A 22,731-nucleotide genomic window follows, 5' to 3' on the forward strand; every position below is an offset into this window, starting at 1 on the left:
GGTAGGGACATGTCCCTACCGTCCCTACCCAAACCTACGCCCATGTACTTATTTCAGTTTTTGAGTAAAGACTAGGTATTAATTGTAGCTTTAACCAACCATGCATTGAAAATAAAAACAATTGCTTCTTATTTTTGTTGATAACATGTATAAAAACTGCCCATAGCATATCGCTCAATTCATTTTGCAGCTATTTTTGGGTTGTGGTGCCCTTTTGTACGTGTCCACTTCCTGAAAATTAAACCATTTAAAAACCTATTGCTTCTACATGTGGGCCAAATTGTATTAAAGACGGACTATACCTTCTAGGTACTTAATGTCTACTTCTTTGTCTGATGTTAAACCACACAAAAGTTGGCAAAAATTAAGAAACGGCTAAAAAAATAACACAATATTTTTTTTAAATTGCTTTTCTGGATAATGTATATGCTTTTAATGGGTGCAAACAAGGAGGTTCAGCTAACATGGCAAAAAAAAAAAGTGGCAATTTATAAAACTTAAGATTTAATTCAAAATAACAGACAAGGCAGCATAAAGCCCATTCTGACACTTTAAACTAAGTTTCTTACATAAACTTTAGCAACTGTTGGAAGGACACAACAAATAACTATCGCAGTGATATTAAAATCTAAATCAAAAAAACAAATCCAGCAACACAACAAAGGACACGTACATTGTGGGTTCATACAAGAAACCAAAAAACGGATACATCAGAAACATTTTTGGAATTTCTGGGCCAACACATCATAGTAGCCTAGCATAATAATATCTGCAATATAATCCGATATCAGAGACACGTTAATATAGGTTTATTCCAAGCCAATCAAAAATTGAGCGGGAGCTTAGATTTACTTCAGGGATGCAATAAATGCTACTGAAATCACTGTCTGTGCACCTAAAATAATTACTCGCATACATCTTTCAGGGGGATTAATCAAAGTCATGGAAACGGAATCCAAACAAACTGAATACTATAGATGTGTATATATAAACACAATCATGTTCCCGTCAAATTAGCAGTGACGACTTTATGAAGTCGTCACTGCTAACAGAGAGACAGTTTTCATTGCATATCGCAGACCTTTCTTGGTAAATAAAAAGAAAAACCTTTTTAAAGAAGGGGTTGTTGAAAGGAACAGACGAAATCCTTAAGCAGTGTGGAAAAAGCTTCTGCAAATATTTCTGGGTAGAAAGGTGGGTGAGGAGATGGGCAAAAAAGGGAGGAGGGAGTAAAATAGCAGCTTTTTTTCTTTTTTTTTCTGATAATCCCTTTCTTTATAATCTCTCTGGGTGATTTATCTGTCTTTGAATGGTACAGGAGGAAAGGGCCTGGGAGAACGACCAGAGGGCATCTGATAAGAGAAATAAAGTGCAGAAGGCCGACATTTGTAGTTCATAGATTACGTTTTGTAGTCCTTAGCAGAGGACGGTGCTCTCTGAGATTGCTGTCCATGTCACTGTAACAAACCTTTACCTCCTTGAGGGGGTAAACAGAGAATGAAATCTGTTGTCCTTTTCAGTCCCGGGAATTTTCACGGTTAATCCACAAGTGAAGTTTTACTACTTCTTTCACTGACTGAGATGTTAATTTGTCCAGACCATTTTTAGAAGCGTCACCTTTTTTTTTTTTTCTTTTTCTTTTTTTTTTTTCCTGAATATGACGAGTTCATCAGCATAAAATTGCAGATAAATGCTACTGTATTTTTCTGGTTAGTCTTGACAAATGAGCTTCTTATGCTAGTAGTTTCTGCTTGTTGATCTTTGTTAGTCCAGAAAGATCAATCGAAGCAGTGGCTTCACGTAGAGGGACAGAGGTTGATGTAGTCGATGACGTATTCTCTTGGAGTTTGACAAACCGGATATTTTTTTTTTCTCTACGACTTTGGTCTCATCAGCATACATAAGCACCTCACCAGTCCTCTTTTTGTTTTCACATAAATATCACAAATGCGCTTCTTAACACCAGTCAGTCCTTAGAGGTTGTAGACTAAAGGTAGTTGTTAAAATTTGCTCAGAGGAATAAATGTGTTGGATTTCGGATTTTTCCAAGTAACCACTGAGTTTGAAGAGCACAAGTCGGGTGATGGCACACAATCTGCGAGTTGGTGTCAACATCGGTCCAGTTAAACACCATGCACACTGTGAATCCCTGAATCTTCACTCCAGATTTGCAAATACTTACTGGCCATGCAGCATGGGTGCTTCGTAACATCTTAAATGATATGTTTCATAGTATAGGGACATACCAAATCTGATTTTTTTTTTTTTTTCTTGCCAATATAATGGCAAATTTAGTTGCAGTAGGTGGTTGGCAGGCAACTTGGACGAATAATTGGTAAGAAACACTGCAGACAGAGAATGGGCCCAAAATTGAAGAGAAAATCAGGGAACAGATAAGGTTTGTGTGTGTGGGAGAGTATGTTAGAGAGAAGGACAAGACTGGAGGAGGTTAAAAATAGATTAAGGATGAGGATGAGGAAAGGAAGACAAAACATGGGAAAGAGGTGTCAGTATGAGAGTCAGAGGGAGAGATACAATAATGTCCGTGAGTAGAAAAACAAGCCTGTTCATATCTCTCCTCTTAGAGCCCTTTTCTTATTTTCATCGCTTTTAGCCTTCCCCCTTTTTGACTTGCCAGCTCCTCTCTGTCCCATCCCTCTTTTTAGGCCACAGAGGAGATTTGTTTGTCTTCCCTGTCCTCCCCGTCAGCCTCTCCGTCCCCCATTAGCGGCTGCCTCTTCTTCAGCTCTCTCTGGTACTTAGCCATTAGAGAAGCGTAGATGCAGCCGTAAGCAGCGGCGGCCACCATCATGATGCAAACGATGCCGCACACCACGCCGGCGATCACCACCGTGCCGATGGCGCGGCGCACGCTCACGGGTCGGTAGCGGGCACGGCTGCAATCCGACGAGGCCTCGCCGCCTCCTCCGCCGCCTCCCGTGGATGAAGAGGAGTCGCCGCCGGCGCCGCCGCTGTTGTCAGAAACTGGCGTCGCCCCACTTGGGATGAGAGCACTCCTGCTGCATGGAGGACCGCCTCCTTGTCCAGAGCGAGCACCGTCGCCGCCCCCTCCTCCATTCTCATCTTCAAGTTGGAGGCAGTAGTTGAACATCTCCACCGGAACGCCGCGTATGTCCCTCCCACGCAGGTCCTTCGGTAGTGTGCACTCCAGTGCATCCACCTTACCCCCTGAAGGAAATGCAGACAGAGGAGTTTAAAAAAAAAAAAAAACTACTTTTTGCATGTAAAGCAATGCCGATTAACAAAAATGCAAGGAAAAGAAACAGAGAGGTGGCTGTTCCAACTACAGTGTGAGTCATACAGCACTTAATACAGGGACACTATTTGCTGTGCTCAACTAAGCCTTTCTATAATTTATGAGATGACATGCCTTGCTTCAGCAGAGCTGTGCCGTGTGAAAAATAAGAAATATCTGAGTCACTAATTCCCACAGACAGCACAAGGATTGTGTTATCTTCTTTGTTATCTTTAAATCCCGCCTGAGCCTCCGAACTTGGTGTCCATCGTAAGGTCGTGTGTCAGAAAGCCAGTGTGACCTCAAATAAGTTGAGCAAGAGTTGTGATCAAGTTGCAGGATCAAATTAGAGAAGATTATTTGGGTCTGAGTTATTAATCTTGACGCCTCACAGAAACAAGTCCTCTGTGCACAGCTCTCTCTTTAAATGCTCTGCAATATAAGCGTCTTGAAAAATAAACGCCGCTTCGCTGGATGCGTTTTATGCATCAGTTCTCCTTTTTAGAGGCTAAAGTCGCGTGATTTCATGTTCAAGTTTGAAATGCCTTCTTGTAATTTTCTCTGCTGCTCTCACGATTATTAAATTATCACGTTCCTGCTCGTCTTTGTCAGAAGAACGCCGAACTGAGCGAGAGTGCAGCTCAGTCAGACAGAAGAGAGCGGAATCAAAAGGAGAGCAGAATGGAGTAGAAAAAAAGAGATGCTTCATTAGCAGGGCAGCTGAGGCCCCAGGCGTTGAGGTGAATGTAGATTTTTACACACAATGAGAAAAGCTGAGAGCAGCTGTTGGTTATCTGATGTGCTAACAGCCTGCAGAGGCACGCAGAAAAACAACGAGAGCTGTAATGTGCGTGTAGCCAAATAACAGAGCTCAAAGCACTCGAAGTCTTTCGCAGCATCCAGCTGTCCCTTTCTTGAGTATTCCCTAAATTTAGACCATTATTCCTTTGCCTCCTTTAATGCAATAGGGAGAACAGAGTCGGCCGTTGTAACGTAATCAAAAATCCACCTCTGTACAGCAGCCACTCCATCCAGTGTTTGAAATCACGAAGGTTGCAGTCGCATTCCCATGGGTTCTGTCCCAGTTCTAGGTGTTGCAGGTTGACCAGTGGCTCAAACGCTGCCCTCTCCAAACCATGAAGTCGGTTACCTGCCAGTGAGAGCCACCTTGAAAGAATAGGCAGAAAAAAAAGATTACTTAGAACATTATTATTATTTTCTGTATAGAAAATAGCAGACTTTTTTCTTGCAAAACATAAACCGGTAATAAATTTATCATATCAGAAGCCACCCATTACGGGCTAACTCTGTAGCCCAACACATTTTTATATTTTCCAAAAAGTTCCAAGTTCAAAGCAGAATATACCTCAAATCAGTGGTTTATTCTGGGAACACTATTTGACACACTTGGTACCAATTTGACATGTAAACATCACAGCCTGCATGAATATTTTTGCTTAGTTTGTTCATGCCTTTATGACAATAGTGCACTTATCTTCTGATAGCTACTTCCAGAAGTATAACTCACTACATCACAAAGCTTAAATCATCTCCAACTGTTTAATTGAACGTGACGATGAGTTCACTGTTCTCCAAATACGTCCACAGTCATTAGCTCTCTGTTCAGAAGAGCGTCTGTGAAGTGTTGGATTGGGAAATTCACATCCTTAATTTGCTGCTGACAAATCGGCACCAGTTGCTTAATGCTGCATTTGTGGCATAGAGAACTGAAGTAGTTCAAAGGGCAAAAGGGGTCGAACCCGGTACTAGAAAGGTGTACCGATAAAAGGGGCAGGTGAGTGTCTGACATTTGGAAATAATGCAAGGTGGTATGTATTTACCTGAGGTGCTGCAGCTCATCCATAGAGCCTACGGGAATGGTGGACAGACCATTCAAAGACAAGTCCAGACTCTGTAGACTCACTAAACCCTGTGGAGACATCAAAAGCAGATCTTTCATTGTTTGAAGTTTACCTTTTTCCATTGCAGTGTCGGCTACTCCAGCTGTACTTTATACTTCTAGCGTCGTAGGTCATCATATTTGCCTGAATTAGTTGTGATAAAAACATATTAAAGTGCAGAAACAAAATGTAATCTAAAAAGCTGACAAAGCTTCTTTTGTTTTGACAATAATTTAGATGTTTTGGATCATTTGACAGAGTTTAATGCTTGACCTTTTTTGGCTGAATTACATTTATCTTTTCATGTGTCTAAGCAATTCTTTGAATGTACAAAATATAACCCGGTACATTGTCCAGTGCCTACCTGGAAGAGCTCTCTGTCCATTACTGTTAGTGAGTTGTTGTGCAGAGTCAGTCTCGTCAGGTTGGACATGTCTCTAAACAATCCTGCCGGTAAATTATCCAGGTAGTTATTTGAAAGGTCCAGCTCCTAAAATGCACAAAAATGTACTTCATCATTGTTTTGCTTCTCGTGTGATACTTGTTTAAGATGGTTATAAGATTTCTGATAAAAACAATAGTTGGGAAGGAAGCCATTGTCCACAAATGTCCAGTCTGCTACGACTGTTGGGCTCAATTTGCCTGGTATTATCATCATCATCTCTTTATTCCAGACACAAAAAAGGTCCATAGTAGAAAGATAAAACAAACAAAATAAGAATAAAAAAAAAAAAAGCACAACACTTATACTGTCTGCTTCAACCTTAGCCAATCACATTCTTACAACTTGCTTGTGCAATTCCAGTTGCTCTTTGCTTGTGCACTGGAATTGCACAAGCAAATGAGACCTGAGGCACTTCTCTCTTGTCTCTATTTTTTTTTTACCAACCAGGAGTAAAATTAAGATCACAAGTGCTATATAATCTTTTTTGAAAGAAAAAAATCATAGTATCATCTGCAAACATGGTGTACTCAGTCAACAACACGGTACTATATTTAAAACAGATTTAGTGTCTGTTTTCAAGGACAGTCTTTTTTTGAACCGTGCTCAGAGCTGCAGCCGAACTTCGATTGTGACATATTAAGGGCCAAAATAGGAGATGGCAGACAGATCAGAACTTTACTAATTGATAAGAAGCCGAGCCATGCCAACCGCGTGGGATGAATTTCAGTGTGGACCAGCCACTCGGCTCATTTAGAAATCCCATGTGTAAACAGGCCAACATTGACGCACAGTTTGCAGCTTGAGCTGGTTTTTCAAATGTAACTGAGCTGAGTGCACATATTTTCTGTTAATCACTCTCAATACTTGACTTTCCATAAAGTAACCGTTCCTATCCTGTTGTTTTTAGTGTATAGTTTAAAAAAAAAAAAAAAAACCCTGTTTGTCCATTATAAACACCACAACAGGAATTGTTCAAAGGTTAGGCAAATATGTTCTGGAAATGATTAACAAATGACTGCAGACCTCCAGAGAGGATAGGTTAGCAAAGGATGAGGCTCCCAGTGAGGCGAACTTGTTGTTGGCTAGCAGAAGGGAGCGGCTCCCTGGAGGCAGGAGGTGCATAGGAGGCAGGGAGGAAAGTCCACGTTCCCCACAGTCGACCACGAGGGTGTCCGAGGAGCAGAGACAAGGAGGAGGGCACGAGGATGCTGGGAAAAGCAACATGGCCAAGAGGCTCAGGACACAAAAGACTGGGGAAAAAAACAACAGAGAGACATTAATAAACTCATTATTCAGTTCTTGAAATGAAATACTATTTCAGACATTTACTTTTTGGAAATTGTGATAGTACTTCTCAGTGGAAAAACCTACATTTTAGTTCTTTTTTCTTACACTGGCTTCATTAATGTAAATTTGAGGGCTTAGTCTTAGACTTCATTTCTATAGATTTGCAACAGTCTTGTGTATAATTTTCCCAGTTTTCTCTTTGTATGCAAATGGGGGCAAAAATTGCTGAGACAACAAAAAACCATGCAAAGGTTACAAAAGAACCAAAATGCCAAGACTAGTTTCTACGTGGACTGTTTCTTCTTCCACACACTGCATGTCTGGGCACAGAAGAACCGCAACCGAAGCCCACTGTTTACGAAACGTAATGCGTGTTTGCATTTCAAGTTAAAAGCACCCTTGCAAGAGAAATCCCTCTTCTTCACATCGTGCTGTTTTTCTGCTGACTTGAGTCATCTATAACAATCTGTTTCCTTTTGTAATTTGACCTGTTTACTTTGGACTACTCTAGACTTCTGTTCTTCCCTTTCTCTCTTCCTCTGATTTAATTTTCCTTCATAAATACAGGTAATATTTGCTCTTTCGTTTTTTTCCCCCTACTGTTTATATAAAAGCTAAATCGGACTGTTGCTGTCTTCACTCTGCACGTCTCTGCCTCCCAGCAGACTCTCTTTATATCTCTCATTCCCCTTCACTTCAAGCCTCTCAGCACTTCTCTGTATTCCCTCAGTGTCTCGTTACACTGGTTGACTTTGTTTCCAGCCAATGGCTTATCGGCACGATTTTTATCTCTCTGTTTATGTGTGAGTGGGCATATGCTTGTGCAACTACGCAAGCGTGTGTGAAGCATCCACAAGGCATGATATGAAAAAAAAAAAAAATCCTCTCTAAACTCCAGGCACAGAGACTTTATGCTCCCTCCTTGGCTCACCTGTAGATTTTATCACTTGCATCTTATTAGCATTCATTTCTTAGTAGTTGAGAACATTTTGTTTTTCTGTCAGTAGTTGTATTTCCTCCGATTCTTCTTCCATCTGTTTTTCTTCTCATAATCACCCTTGGGTGTGAGTTGGTCATGATTCGGAGTGTTGATATTGCTTTGCAGTCAGTGGCTCAATGTAGTAGAAGATTGATTATTGTTACAAAGTACTTTGCCCTAAACTGCTTTTCTCTCTCTCTCTCTTTTTGTCATACTTTACATGTTTAAGCTCATCGAACAGATTTTAATATCCGACAAAGATAATTTGTACTCAAAATGGTTTCATCATTTGATGTTTTACTTGTTTAAGGGGGGGGAAAAACAAGTAAAATATCCAAACCATCCTGGTTCTATTCAAAAATATATTTATAAAAAACAAAAACAAAAAATCTGCAGAATAAAGGCATAACTTAAACAGAACCAGTCGGACAACATGAAGTATGATAAAAGATCTCAACACGTAATGGGCCTTTCTAACAAAACAAGCCCACTCAGAAAAAGTCCTTAAGCTTTGGGGCTGAACTGAACTGCAGTGAGAACCACTGTCTACAAAAAATGAAACGCTGACATGAATAACATGCCTTCAGCTACTCCAGTCACAGTGCTGCAGGTGTGTACTGACTACATCTATATGCACCACTATCGCAAAACCTGCTCTTCTGGCTAAAACCTAAACGGTATTGATTTAAAGCTTTAGCACATTGTATCCGTTCCATCTGGCAGACTTAATATTGTTTGACAGTGTCTCTCTTCGACAATGCCTTTTGACACCTTCAGAGCTTCGTCCAGAGGCCTCTGGGTGACACTGGACCCAGCGATGATGTCATCACAACAGGCACTTCTGTTACTGAGCCCAGTTGCATGTTACCAAGGCACAAGCTGTTTTCCGTGCAAGTGGCAGACTTACTGCTATCTTGTTACGGGGATGACCAGCTGTCCTCCACACAGAGGACTCGCTGGTCTGTGTTTCTTCCCTCGTCAATGTTTCACATCGACTCCGAGTCCAAGTGTGACCCGAGCAGAGTTTAAATTTGAACCCCGGGGCTCCCAGTGCTGGTTACATTACCTGACGTGTTATTTTGGTCCTTCGTACGAGCCAAGAAAAAGCGTTTTGTTTTGATGGTTTGCGTTTTTTTTTTTTTGTTTTTTTTCCCCCAATTAAATCTTCATTTATAGATGAGTAAATTCACAGTATTTGTATTTAATAAGGGAACAAATTAAAGAAGCAATTCTAAGGTTTCATTTTGAGCTGCTAGGCTTTGGACACTTTCAATGTAGTTTTATTTTGGTGCCAAATCACTTAAATCTGTTACAGCAGAGTAAACGGCTATAAACGGTAGTTCAAGATGCATTTTAGAAGTAAAACAAAATAATAATGTTTAAAAAATCTGAGAAATACAGCATACATTTTCCTCAGCCCCACATTTTCTTGCAGTTGTAGCTCAGATTTACTTAAGAAATAATTAAAAGTCTGCCTTCTGGAAGAGTCGTTGCCCAATGCTGCATGTCAGTTTAGGCATATGGATTTCTTAGATTTTAGGCAGCCATGGTGTGGGGCTGACGGTGTCTGTTGGCTCAAAGAAACGCATAAGAAGCAGATAGCCACGAACGAAGCCCTAGATGCAGAGCCGTAAGATTAAATGCAGAAAGGAGAGAAACCCGTTAGACTTCAAACCCGGCCATTAAGTCCACATGACATTGTTTCCATCGTACGCTGAACTGTTCGTCCTGACTCTCTTTAAAATAGGAGCATAATTGCTTACCTAAACACAGGAAATCACTGTCTCCCACATGCAGACACCCAAACACACTCTGACAAACATGCAGGATCTAAGAATAAGCAGCAGGGACACAGTGTTTGGGTTTATTCTCTGTTTGTGACGGGAGGAAAGAGCACATAAGAGCTTGTTCTTGTACATTTCTACTTTTTTTTTTCTTAGTAGAATTAAGAATATTTACCTATTTCTGTCTTCTCCTTTTTCTTCTACTCCCCTCTCTGCTTCCTCTTGTTTTTCTCTCGTTTATTCACAATATCTCCACTTTAATCCCATCTGTCTTCCATTTTAGTTACACCTCTGATGAATCGTACACCTGAGAGACAGTACTATTATTTCAGTGGCTGGGGAACATGTTCTCATGTCTCCTTCCAATTCATGCTATTTCCAGCAATTTGTTGTGACAGATGGGCTTGTTCTCATGATATAGAGGTTGTAGACTTTTTGACATTTGTTAATTACAGGAGCAAAAGGTAAGACGAAGATCAGTATAAAGGTGAAACAAAGTTTGCTGAATAAATTCAACATCATTTCCTTGATAAATTGCGTAAAGTTGTAGAAGTGATTGCTTGAACACTTTAAGGTTATTTAAAGCTGCGATGTCCAAGTCGAGTCCTAGAGTTACTATCCTGCCACTTTTAGACGCCTTTCTGCTCCAACACACCTGAATCAAATTGCTGGATTCCCTCATCATTCAGCTCTGAAGAGGCCTGGTAACATGCCATTTATTTAAAACCGGGTGCGATGGAGATGGGATGCAACAAGAAGTTGCAGGATGGCATGGATGGCCAGAACTCGACTTGGACGCTCTTGATGTAGGAAAAAAAAAGACGAACACATCCCATATCTTGTGCCGCTCACAGATTCTTCAAACTGTATTGCTAAACTAAATGAATGAAGCTAAACCTCTATAGACATTTGTTTTGCACAGACTGTTGTTTTAAAGCTGAAGACTTGATTGGGAGGCTGTCTGGAGAAGTAGGGGAGTTAAATATTTTCCCAGTATTTATTGTAATGATGGAGAAAAGTCAGGAAAATATGGGGCATTCATGATTGATACTGTCATTGTATGTCATTTCTCTGTGATTTTTTTATTTTTATTTTTTAGCCTCATTTAGTATGGATATGTAATTTGTTATAAACAGATCTATTTTCAAGGTTACACCCTATTAGGTTTACTCTCCTTTTCAGAGCCTTGAACACTTGAATAGCATATCTGTAATTGAATCTATCAAATTCATTGCCAGCTAGTGTTTATTATTACATAGAGGTTGTTTTTTTCTGTCACCTTTACAGTTACCATAGTGATGTACATCTGAGCTATAATATAAATTATATTCTTTGAGTTTGTGAGTTTAAGCACTTGGCCAATTAATCTGCATCAGTATTATTATTTGATGAAATGCCATGTTTTTCTGCCTGGCACATTCTTGCTCAAGCTATTTAAGGGAAGCTGGTGCTGTGATGTATGCACATTTAGTATCCTGCTTGCACCCAGATTATGGTCCAGAGCTCATAATCTCTAGCTCGTGGTCACACTGTTGTACAAATGACAAAAATTAAATTCCCACTATTTTACTAAATTCCGAAATACAAGCCAGAGCCAGAAAAAAATCTAATATACATGGCAAACTGCAAATAGAATGAGTCAGTATGAGTGCATTTAAGAGAGATGGAAAATGTACTTGGACAAAAATTACTGTTCACAAAATTACACTTTAATCTCATTAAATTAATTTGAATTTGCCTGAACAAGTCAACTGAAAGCGTTCTTGAATTTTGCGTGCTGATTTGGCTTATTGGCAAACAAGCTGTCCGTCCAAAAACCTCCTGAGCCTTACAAAGCAGCATGTGAAAGCTCCACATTATGCGTCACATACAGACGATGACAAACTGCTGCGTCATAGTGCAAACTGAATATTTCAGGGAAATGACTGTAATTACCCAGAAAGCATCTTATTTCTTCTACTGACCAAACGAATGGCCATCAGCGGCCAGTTAACCTAGCATAAGGTTAACTGGATTACTGAATGCTATTGCTAAAGCTAACACTGTGCCTGAGCCACCAAAACACGGTACTTCTTCAAGTGGAATGACATTTCTAACTTTGAAGTTAGTTTACCATCTCTGTGCTACAGGCCAGTTAAATGAATTGCTGTAATCTCTCTATCCCGGCCCTTATGAAGCTCTTTTACCCACTAAACTACATTACGGCTGCACTTAGCTTAATGCTGTCATTATTTGGCGCTTTTCCAAACTAAGTATTCCAAACCCAGACTGCATTATTTGCCGCTTAAAAGCCAATTCTGAACCGCTTTCACTCGCACCACATCAGTCTCTCTCCCAGTTTTTGCTAAAAGCAATGAGCTATTGGGCTCTATTTGGGGCCGTTAATAGTGTCCAAAAGCAAACACACACACACACACACACGCGCGCGCGCACACCAACAGTGCATATTCAAGCTTGTGGATAGGAATTATTCCGTGCTTTCTGTGTGCAATTGTGTGTTCATACCCTCTGCTGGGATTGTGAAAGCCTAAAGGCACCATATGGTCTCCCTGTCACTTGTAGATTCGTCTCCTTCATCTTTCCGTCTCTCTTCCTTTTCTTTGATCTCACATCTCCCATTTGTCATCCTCTGCTCCTCCGACTGCTTCCTTGCTTTGTCACTCACACTTTCTATTGTCTTCCTCCAGTTTACTCCGATCTGCTGTGTTGAATTTAACTTTTTTTACTTTGCACTTTTTTATTTTTGTTGATATATTAGCATTACAGAAGAATAATTACATATTGGTTGTTCGAATGTAACGTCAAAGACCAAGACTCACTTTAATCCTCCATCATTCAACTTTCTCTTGCACTTCAATGGCATAGAACAATGAATGGTCACAAAATAACGTCAGATGAAACTTTTTCCCCTAATATTGCTTCAGTTTAGTAGCATTTCTAGTAAGTCAGACAAATAGAGATACAACAACACAAACGGCATCTATAGCCAGTATATTAATTTTATGTTTTTGTATGTGCCGTTTCCTTAACCTTTATTAGAATTACAATTAAGCGAACAATTATTCATATCCCTAGAATATTTGGATTGAAAATGATTTTGCAGGTTGGAAATGAGACCAGCATGTCTCAACAGCTTATAGAACAATTTAAAAACAGGGTCAGTTTAATCTCTTTTGCCATGCTATAAAATGCTGTAGCTGAGAAGAACGGCTGAGTCTCACCTCAACAGACTGTGGACTACAGAAAGGCGTATTAAAGGCTCTTGATCATTTCTCTGTGGTTCCCAGTAGAAAACTTTTTTTCCTCCGCCGCAGCCTCCAGAGAGGTGTGTGTATTGATGTAGATGATCTGTGTGGGTGTGCTGAGGTTCTGATGGATAGTGTTGCCCTGTTATTAAGTGTGCCTGGCGTTACCACAGCAGCTTGTGGAGGTGTTTTTCTTTGCAAGGCACCTCTTGAAGATCCAAAACTTCTCCAGCAATTCTACCAGGACCATCCATGTTTTTCTGTTTTCCTTTTTCTCTGGTTTAAGATTTGTATAGCTTTGCACAGACAGCAGCATGAGTTTGGACAGCACAAACTAATTTCAGATGTGAAAACTAAAGTAGCGCTGCGTCTGCCCATTATTTCAAAATCTCTGCAGTATTTTTCAGTCATATTGTTTAATCTACAACATGTGTGTGTATGAAATAAGCAGAGACAAAGGAAGAAAGAGAAGTGAGATAAGTGATTTTTTTTTTTTTTTAATTTCTCATGTTACAATCATAAACTTTAATTTATCATATTGGGACAGACCGAACCAATACAAAGTAGTGAAGAGGAAGTTGAAATGAAACATGGTTTAGTCAGTATTTTTCCATTCAGAAGTACCAACATTTCTGTCTGGTTGCTCTGAATCAGCTCTTTATAGAACCACCTTTTACTGCAAGTAGTCCTATAAGTTTTTTTTTTCTAGTATGTCTCTCTACCAGCTCTTCCTGATTTGAGGCTTGAAATTATACCTGTTCCTCTTCGCAAAATAGCTCAAGGTCAGTCGGGCTGCTACCAGAGTTTTCTATTTGTTTAAAAGAGAGCTGTTCCTTAAACATTAAAATTTGTTATTGTAACATGATAAAATGTAAAAGTGCCATAATAAACTTTTTTATGGCACTTTAAGCGACCATGTATTAATAAAAAATAAGCCACGATGAATGTGTCGTCTGAAACGGAGAATGGTTTACTGAAACATTCAGTCTCAGTTTTCCATGTTGCTGCTCAGCTGTTCTTGCGTTATAGTTGAGGCGCAGATGGGCTGTTCAAGTGAAGACAAGCTGTAAAGGTTAAGTATGGGTCAAGGGCTTAGGACAGGAACTTTAACACCAACACATGAGGAGCATTATGTCAGAGTCATACCACAGAAGTGCAGTGACTGCTTCTTTTGTCAACAACCCTCACGGTTAAGCCACACAAAGACATTATGAGTGACGGAGAAGAGAGGCAATGTCTGTGCTGCAGCTTTCTACTTTGCTGGAGGAGAAAAAAGAAAGAAGGGAAGGGAGGAAAAACTGTTCAGATCCATCTTTGCCTTCCTCCTCCCGCTGCGTTTTGTTTCTACAGACTTCCGCCCGCACTAAAACATGCTCTCTTTTGGGATTTCACCAACAGACTTTGGCACGTGCCGTCAGAGCCTTCATCTTTTGTGTTTGTGTGTACGTGTGAGTCCGATCACGCTGAGCATGCTAACATTAGCAGCTGTCAAAACAGGCAGTATTCCTGCTCCCTCGCGGAGTTAGGAGCACAGCAGAGCAGAGTTGAGCAGGATTGAAGCAGAGTATTTCTTTTAGGAGGTTTTTTTTTTCTTTTTTTTTTTTTCTGTCAACTCACCGTGTCTGGTCAAGAAGATGGTAGCGCCGGTTGAGGGGAGGCCAGTGCCCCCAGGGGGGTGGATGTAGGGGGGCATGACACAGAAGTGTGCGGCCTTCCTCTGCCAGAGGAGTGGGGCAGTGAAGGGGTCAAGCCGTCATGCCTGCAGCTCCCACATGAACAGTGACTGAGGGAAAGCTGCAGCAAGTCACCTGAACAGGGAGAAAAAAGACAAGTGAGACAAACGTGTCCTAAACAAAGGTCGTACCACATTATTGATGCGTGACTTGGAAAAAAAAATATCCACAGGACTGAGTTTGCATATGCATTCATTAAAGAGTGTTTGTGTGTGCATAAGTCTGCAATTTTCATCGCTTGTGTGCATGAAGGAGGATGTGTACGCGGGCGTTAGGCAGGAACGCACCAGAAATTTTGAGGCATGAATAATAAATGTGTTTTTAGTAGTTCAAGCAATCAATTTGCGTTAACAAAAACAGAACACCGACCGCTGCTGTGCGAGAGTCGCGGGGTATGACAGAGGAAACGTGGGGCACAGAAACAAAGACTCCCAGAAAAACAAATGGTAATTCAAACAGCATTTCATATACAGGTCAGGATGGATTTATTGAACGCCTCTGGCAAAGATGTACCCTTAAAATAAATAAAATAAATGAATGCTACATTTTAGCCGCATAATCTCGCACTGACATGTTAATGAACATGCAACCTGTAATATAAGTGTATTTAATCAGTCAGGAAATGGCTCCCATTCAGAAATAATTGTTTTAACAAAATCATCAGTGGGACAGTTATTGGCACCCCTACCAATCTCTTTAAATTAAATGCCACAGAAACATTTTTTTTATTATCATTAAGCTTGACTTTTTAAAGACTGAGAGTTTTTAGTGATCTCTAGTAAGTAGTCGATGATTTTGTGTTTCCCTGAAGTGTAAAAAGACACGACACAGAGGCTCATCCCTTTAAGCCACAGGCAAGAGGCTAGACGTGGTTATACCAGCAAATAAGGTGAGCAGGGATGTTAAGAGAGGCTAAGAGAAAATTAACTGTTGAAGAACTATAGTAAAACAACTTTTTTCTACCATCACAAATGTTTAAAACATTAGGAATTTCAGACTACTTTTTGTTCTCTCAATAAAATCACATATTATAGTCTCTGGAGGATATTGAGGTTTTGGTTCTTCAATAAGGTTGAACATTAGTCTGACGACAGAAAGTTTTCTTGTTGTCGTGATATAAGGTGTGAAAGGCTGGCCTGCACCTCGACATGGCACAACTGTTGACTCACAGCCTATGGGCCAACCAGTGCAATTTTCAAATGCCGCCTTTTCCCCAAGTATCATGAAATCCAATCGGAGGCGTGTGAAATGTGGGACTAATCAGATTAATATGTTTGTGGGGAAAACTTGAAAGCATGCCGTGTTTTTCTTTGGGGCTCGTCTTGCCATAGCGTTGACAAGAAAATAATGTGCATTTTGGGGCTTGTGCTGTGCACCATAATTATGTAAATCTCCACCTGCAGCACATTAAACAGCAAGATAGGAAAGAGAAAATGGTGTGATAAACTGCATCAAGGTGAACAGGAGGTCAGTGAGAGTGCAGCTGACTGTAGAGCCTGTCAAGCAGTCACCTCTGTGAGTAACATTCATCTATCTGTCAGGAGTGTCAACAGGTCATTTACAGATGGTTAAATATGGAAATTGAGGAAGAGTAGAGAGATGGAGAATAGGTGAAGTCATTGGCTGAGTGTGGAAAACAGGTCATTAATGAAAGGGTTTGGAAACAGAAGATGAGGCAGGAAATCCCAGCAGGAGAAGGGAAGTAAAAATAAGTGCAAGGGGGTAAACAAGGAGGGCATTAACATTCCTCTCCACAACCTCTTGAATCTTTTAGTTTTGAGTTTGTGTCACTGTGGATTGTTGTGTTCAAACATTACTGCAGCCAATTGTGGCGGAATGACTATTAATAGCCCCTGCCAGACACTTTGCAGCCAAATATTAGGCTCCGTTTCCTGTTGTCGTGTTGAGCTTTCATGTTTCTCCGACATTTATTCCATCTGTTAAACCTTCATTCGTGATTGTTTTCTCTCCCAGTGTACTTTCTAGTTCTCACTCCGAATCTCCTTTCCTTTTCTCAACGAAGTAACAGAGGCATGAATCAAGGAAGCTCTGCAGATAGATTTCCTGCATGTGATTAAAGTCACATTAGCTAAGCTCCGCTGGGAAATTTAGTTATTCTTTGTAAATGAGTGCCGTAGCGATAAGAAAAAGGAAGAATTTTGAGAAATTACCATCTTTAATTGAAGACAAAAATGTTTCCTTTTAGGCTGCATGGGCTTAGCACAGCAGTCCTGTACATAATGCGTTTGTAGGCGACTCCTTGAGAATTTTTGGAGTCCCTGATCCAATTAGTGCAACGCAGTGAATGCAGTTGGTTCTGAGATATTTTGTTGCTGTCCTTGATTCTGACCACAGGTGGTAATTAGCACACGGTACTTGCCAAATGCAGGTAAATTCATGAAGTGGTGAATAAATTTGATTAGGCCGCAGCGGGAGGTTTGAACGTTTACACAAAGAGCATTTTCAGTTGCAGCAGCTGACCTTTAGGGGGCAGCAATGTGTCGAAACGTCATTATCAGTAGCGGAACTAAGTGATACTGTTGCTTCACATTACTGGTTCATTGCAAAGACCATCACAGTCCTTGTCAAAACCTGGCAAAAAGATAAACTTACAGGTGATGTATACATATTTTTTTTTATCGTTAATGAAAAGAGTTGGACATTTTTTTGTAACTGGCTATTTTTTGAAGGGAGCAACACTGTCGCCAGTAGTTGCTGGTCGTTTTGGGTCTTCGTCATTGCATACTTTTGGTTGGTTGTTTGAGTTTCTCCAAACATTTTGCACCTGCTTTGACAAAGTCAACAGGTAACATGGATAAAAGGAAGACCATACTGTTTTTGGACTGTGGGAGAAAGAATACCCAGAGAGAATCCACACACGCACAGGGACAACATGCAAACTCCATGCAGCCCGGGATTCAAACCCAGGACCTTGTAGCTGCTAGGCAACCGTGTTATCAACTCCGCCATCACGCAGGTCCATTCCTGGCCAGTTGGATCAAATGTTGGCAAAGGCTGAGATTGTTTGAAAACATTTTCTCTGATTTCTATCCTGAGGAACAATTTGTGATGAAGTTCTTGCACCGAGTTGTGTTGTGAGCAAGTGAAGAACTCTGATAAAAAAAAAAATACTTTTTTTTTCGCTGCTTTTTTTTATCTTTCACGTAGGCTTAGAGCTTTTCTAAATTGCTGCCATAAATTGTGCCACCTTTGTTGTTGTGGACCAACTCTGCTACACGTTTTATGTCAAGACAAAGGCCATACATCATTTTTTACAAGCAGACCAAACTTTTATCATCCTTACTCATCTCATGCCTTTGGGTGTCATAAAGTTTCCCCTAAATATCACTTGTCAGTACACAGTGAACTGATTTATCTGTTGCTGAGTGTAAGGGCCTTTTACAAGTGAAGGTTAAGGTCCCATATTAGAACAAGTGTCGTACATTGCTTCAGTCTGTTGCTGCAGAGTTTATGCCTTTTTGCAATGTCAGCATTTTTAGCTCAGCTCGCCTCAACTTTGCAGAAGGATTCTGAATCACCAGGATTTCCTCCTGTGTCTGTGGCATTGTCTAGAGTAAATGTTTGATGCACTTTTAACATTTAAGGAGCTCGCTATGAAGTCTCAACCACCCTGTATGCTGAAATATTTACCCAAAAGGGTTTTACTTTCATTCCAAATTGACAAGGGAATCATTTCTATGTTGTAAGCAGGGCTGTTTAAGCACGGGGTGGGGAGGGGCAAATCTAGTCGCGTCATCTATTTGGGTACTGTAAAGGCAGCCCATTATTTCTAAACGCAACTTGCAAAGACGAATGTTGCAGAAATAAAATACATGTTTTTTCACCGATTGCAAAATTTGGAGAGGGGGAAAAAAAAATACAAATTGAATAAACTGTACAGCCCCAGTTTCAGGTTACCTCAGCAGCCATCATCTCCTGTCTAAATGAACGGGCAACGCGGTGGTGAGCCAGGCGATTCTCAGAAGGCTTTTTTTTAATCCATTTGACCTGAACATGAGGGCAGCCAAAATCTACACATGGACGTTTTTAGTGTACACACTGTGTAAATACATGGGAGGGCACCGGCATGTTGGGGACTCATGTAACACCTCTACTGTCTCTCTGTTTTTTGTTTCTTTTTGTTTTCATTTTGGTTCATCCAGTAAACAGGCAGTTTCAGAGTCGGTATTTCAAAAAGTGACCAAAAATGTCATGTTTGCTTTAGGGCTGTTGTAAAGTAATATGTTAGTAATCAGGTACTCTATCGAGGTAGGAGAAAAGCTGTCGTTCTCTAAGCATCGCGGCAATTTAAAAATGTTAATGTGTCCCCCCCAAAAAAACAGCAAAAACCCGTAAAATTCGACGTTATGCTGATATCATAACTTAACAACTCATACGCGGAAGTGAGAGCGCTGCCCAACACAAATAATGGTCCGGCTGGAACACGACGTGCTAAATAATACAACATAATTTGACGAAGCTTCAAGGCGGATAAATTTTCCTCGAGGAATTTTAATAATCGAGCTACTCAAATCATTACAGTCCTAATTTAGTTATATAGCAAATAACTTGATAAATTCTGCAACAAGTTGAGTCTTCTATACCTACTGAAATCAGTGTTTCATCTTTCTGCGGAGTATGTATGCGTTTGTGCATATTTGTGTGGATTTCTGTCAGATCAGCCCACTTAAGCCCAGTTTTACTGATTTTTAATCCTCTGTCTGACAAATATACGTGGCCTGACTAATAGATTTTAATCAATACGACTGGAATTCTGCCCTGCGTGCCTCCAAATGAGCACAAGGGAATAATTACCTAGGTGTGGAAGAACGTCTGTGTGTGTGGATGTGTCAGAGTGGGTCCCCTGAGCAAGTAGCTTTTGGAATAAATGCATCAGATTATCTGCATTGAGCTCCACTGTTGACTCCCTTTATAAAACACTCAAACTATAGGAATTTGTGATGTAGTTACAACAAAATGTTCTCATTAATGCCCATCTTGCTATGTGCTACAATGTTTGTTGGTAACAAAGGCAGCGAGGTGCAGCCAAGCTTCCTAAATCAATTTTTAATGTATTTCTTACACAGGCGAGCAGAGAAACTTTGCAACATGGCGTTCACACGCAAACATACACACCTCAACGCATGCTAGCACAGCGATAAATAGACTCGCTTATATGTTGACAGCCACACGCTGCAGGAACTTGCACGTATATTTTACCATCATCTGCGATTGGTCGGATTGTGAACAGCTGCAATATCTCAAGGGTGTTTTATACATTTCTTTATTGCTGAGTGTAACAGACCATGCTACAGCCACTACATTATTTATGGCTTTGTTTCACACTAAGTATTCATACATCCTGAACTGCTCTAAATTTGGTCATATTCTATCTGCAAACTTTAATGTAATTGATTGAGGCTTGGTGTTGGAGATCAACGCAAAGTAGGAGCAAATAATCTTTAAATGGAGGGAAATGATCATTGTTTCTCAGTGTTTCGTGAATAAGAAACTGAAAAGTGTGGTGTGCATTTGAATTCGGTTCTCTTTACTCTTAAGCTTAGGTGTGTTAGAGCAGAGAAGCACTTAAAAGCTGCAGGACAGAAGCTCTCGAGGACTGGAGTTGAAAAAACTAGTTTAGATCAAACTTAGAATGACCCAGTCAAAGTCCAGACCTAAAAAGCCAATTGTGAATGTGCTCTCTGTCCAATATGACATATGAGTTATGTTATGTAGAAGAGAGTGTCTGTAGATGTTCAAATAAAGTAGATTCTCAGCTGTAACAGCAGAAAAAGGTTAAGTATTTTTTTTAATACAAATGTATAACACCTCTCATTATTTATAAATATTTTTTAAACTTACATTGTTTTCCTCCCACTTTAACAGCGAGGCACTACGTTCAGATTTATGCTTTTAAAGAGTCAAAACGTGAAAAAAGTTAGACTTTCATAAAGCACTGTATAAAATGTTTTGCGTGCATGCTGTGTTGTCAGTTTAAACTAGAATGAATATCCATGAGGTTTTCCAGTAATTTTGCACAAAATATTGTCGCGTGCAGCAGTTTGGTTGATTACATCAAACGTCATTAAACCGACTCCAGCTGGAATGCATGCGAGGATTTTATGGATGTTTTCACTGAAGCCTTCCAGTTGGTTTGAAGTGGCAGCCTTGTTGCTTATTAGACATGCCAAATTACTGCACTACCCATATAATCACTCAGCAATCTTAATTGTTTTCCCTGGAATGATGTCAGGATGTGTCTGTGTTACTTGACAGAGAGTCAGACAAAATAGAGAGACACAAAAGCCTCAGGGACATTAGACAGGCGAGGCCCCACACTCGCTGCATCATCATATAATTACAATGCAGCTCCATCGAGTTAATCACTTTTACATCACACCTTCTGAATCACTGTTAGAACTGATAAGTGTAAAAACAGCAGGTAAAAAAAACAACAACAAAAAACAGCTGCAGCACTTTACACTATAGCCTCAGACTGAAAATCAGCATCATTTAATAGCGGAAGTCAAAGGGTTTTAAATGGATTAAAATTACATAATGCAATATGAAGGTCAGACTTGAAAAGACTGCAATATTATCCTAATGTATAATGTCCAACAAAAAGTCAGTGGTACTTTCAAGGTTGCTTAAAATATTTTAAGAAAAATACATGAGGGTCCGCTGCTTAGGTTGCAGTATACATGAGAGCAGCAATTTTTTCTTCTTTTTGCACCAGTTAAACTGTAGAAAACATGACACAGGAAGTGAATGAGTTTCACTTTAATGATTAAGCTGGCTATGAACTGTGGTTGGACCTATATGGTATTAATTTATTTTTTTATTACTCATTAATATCCAAAATATACTTGCATCAGTCTTACAGATCTGCACCAGGACTTCTTACACAAGTACGCAAACAATTTCGGAGAAACATTATATTGAAAAGTTAGTTGAAAAGCAAAATTTTTTTTTCCTTATTAGTTTCTAGGTGTTTCTTCCCCTGTTAACATCTGCAGGCTTTCCCCTCTAAATCAAACATTCCTGCTGTTCTCTTGGTTTGTGAATTCTGTGCCCACCACTAGTTACCAGCCATTACAACTAACTAAGTAGCCTTCAGTTCACCTTACAATGATCCGCAAATATATTGAGATTGTGTTTTTTTTTTGTTTTTTTTTTGTTTTTTTAATAAATTTTTTTTTGAGTGTAGCAAGCATAACTACCACCGTTTCTGGACTTACCTTTTTACCAGATACCTCAGTTTGGCACCAGCCTTACAGCTTGCTGCCGTCAGCCATTCATCCAAAGATACTGTGTTGAAAAGCAAAAACTAAAAAAATTTCTCGCAGGACGAAACATCGAAGAAAAAAAACTATCACTGCTTTAGCCAAAGCAATCCTCAAGGTAAAGATTGTGACTGTCTGCTTCCCTCAGCCCACAAATGAATTGTGTAAAAAGGAAAGATTGTTTTTTTTTTTCTTAAAAGGAGGGATTGTTAAAAAGAAGAAAAAAAACGAGGTGAAGATGGGCTTAGAGGAACATGAAGAGGGAAGAGGGGATAAGATCCTTAGAGGGAGAAGGCTGGAGGGAGTTAATCCTTTCCTTCTGATCTTTCCTCTGTATGAATGATACGTCCAACGCCGTCCCGCTCCCTGGCTCGTGTGCTGCCGTGTGTCTGAGAGGCGTGAGCGTGTGTCTGAGAGGGGGAGAGAGAGAGATAAAGAGCAAAAACACGATTGGTTTGCTGGCGTCATGCATTACCCCCTCGCCGTGTTTCGCTATGTTTGTGATTCCAGCACTCAGACCGCATCCAGTGCGTCTTAAAGCCCCGGTGCCCTCGCCTCCCCTTCCTCTCTCTCATATGAGTGTGCAGCTGTGCATGTGGCAGAAGAGGGTGTGCGCGTGCCTCGTCAAATATAGCAACATTAGTGCATGCTGCCTCGTCTGCCTGCAGCTCTCCGACAGTGACAGAGAGAGGGCGAGGGAGGTGGAATACAGAGAGAGGGATAATATGAAAGAGTGAAAGCTGTGATGAGGGGTTGGGGGTGGAGAGAAATAGAGAAGAGGTGGGAGGGTAGGGGATGCAGAAGACGGGGTGGGATGA

The 22,731-nt window shown here is 40.4% G+C and overlaps 2 protein-coding genes across 7 annotated transcripts in view; one reads left to right on the forward strand and one right to left on the reverse strand.

Moving 5' to 3' along the window:
• Positions 1-22,731, forward strand: part of cacna2d4a (calcium channel, voltage-dependent, alpha 2/delta subunit 4a) — an 85,979-nt gene that overhangs the window by 34,920 nt on the left and 28,328 nt on the right. The window lies entirely within an intron of this gene.
• On the reverse strand, positions 2,256-22,646 carry lrtm2a (leucine-rich repeats and transmembrane domains 2a). The gene is made up of 7 exons (XM_015027041.1): positions 21,869-22,646; positions 14,515-14,705; positions 6,626-6,852; positions 5,522-5,647; positions 5,098-5,186; positions 4,266-4,423; positions 2,256-3,189 (listed from the first exon to the last, which is right to left on the reverse strand). Exons 2-7 carry the CDS (start codon positions 14,588-14,590, stop codon positions 2,663-2,665), a joined length of 1,203 nt encoding a protein of 400 aa, XP_014882527.1. The 5' UTR covers positions 14,591-14,705; positions 21,869-22,646; the 3' UTR covers positions 2,256-2,662.

The sequence above is a fragment of the Poecilia latipinna genome, unplaced genomic scaffold, assembly GCF_001443285.1.
Source record: "Poecilia latipinna isolate Pla-1442-1.1 unplaced genomic scaffold, P_latipinna-1.0 Scaffold100, whole genome shotgun sequence".
NCBI lineage: Eukaryota > Metazoa > Chordata > Actinopteri > Cyprinodontiformes > Poeciliidae > Poecilia > Poecilia latipinna.

Excerpts from the sequence above, each read along its gene's own strand:
- lrtm2a (XM_015027041.1), bottom strand. The coding sequence starts at position 14,590 with ATGCCCCCCTACATCCACCCCCCTGGGGGCACTGGCCTCCCCTCAACC. Across the intron at positions 5,187-5,521 it reads TGGACAGAGAGCTCTTCCAG|GGTTTAGTGAGTCTACAGAG; the intron begins GTAGGCACTGGA and ends ATGTCTCCACAG. Across the intron at positions 3,190-4,265 it reads GGAGTGGCTGCTGTACAGAG|GGGGTAAGGTGGATGCACTG; the intron begins GTGGATTTTTGA and ends CATTTCCTTCAG.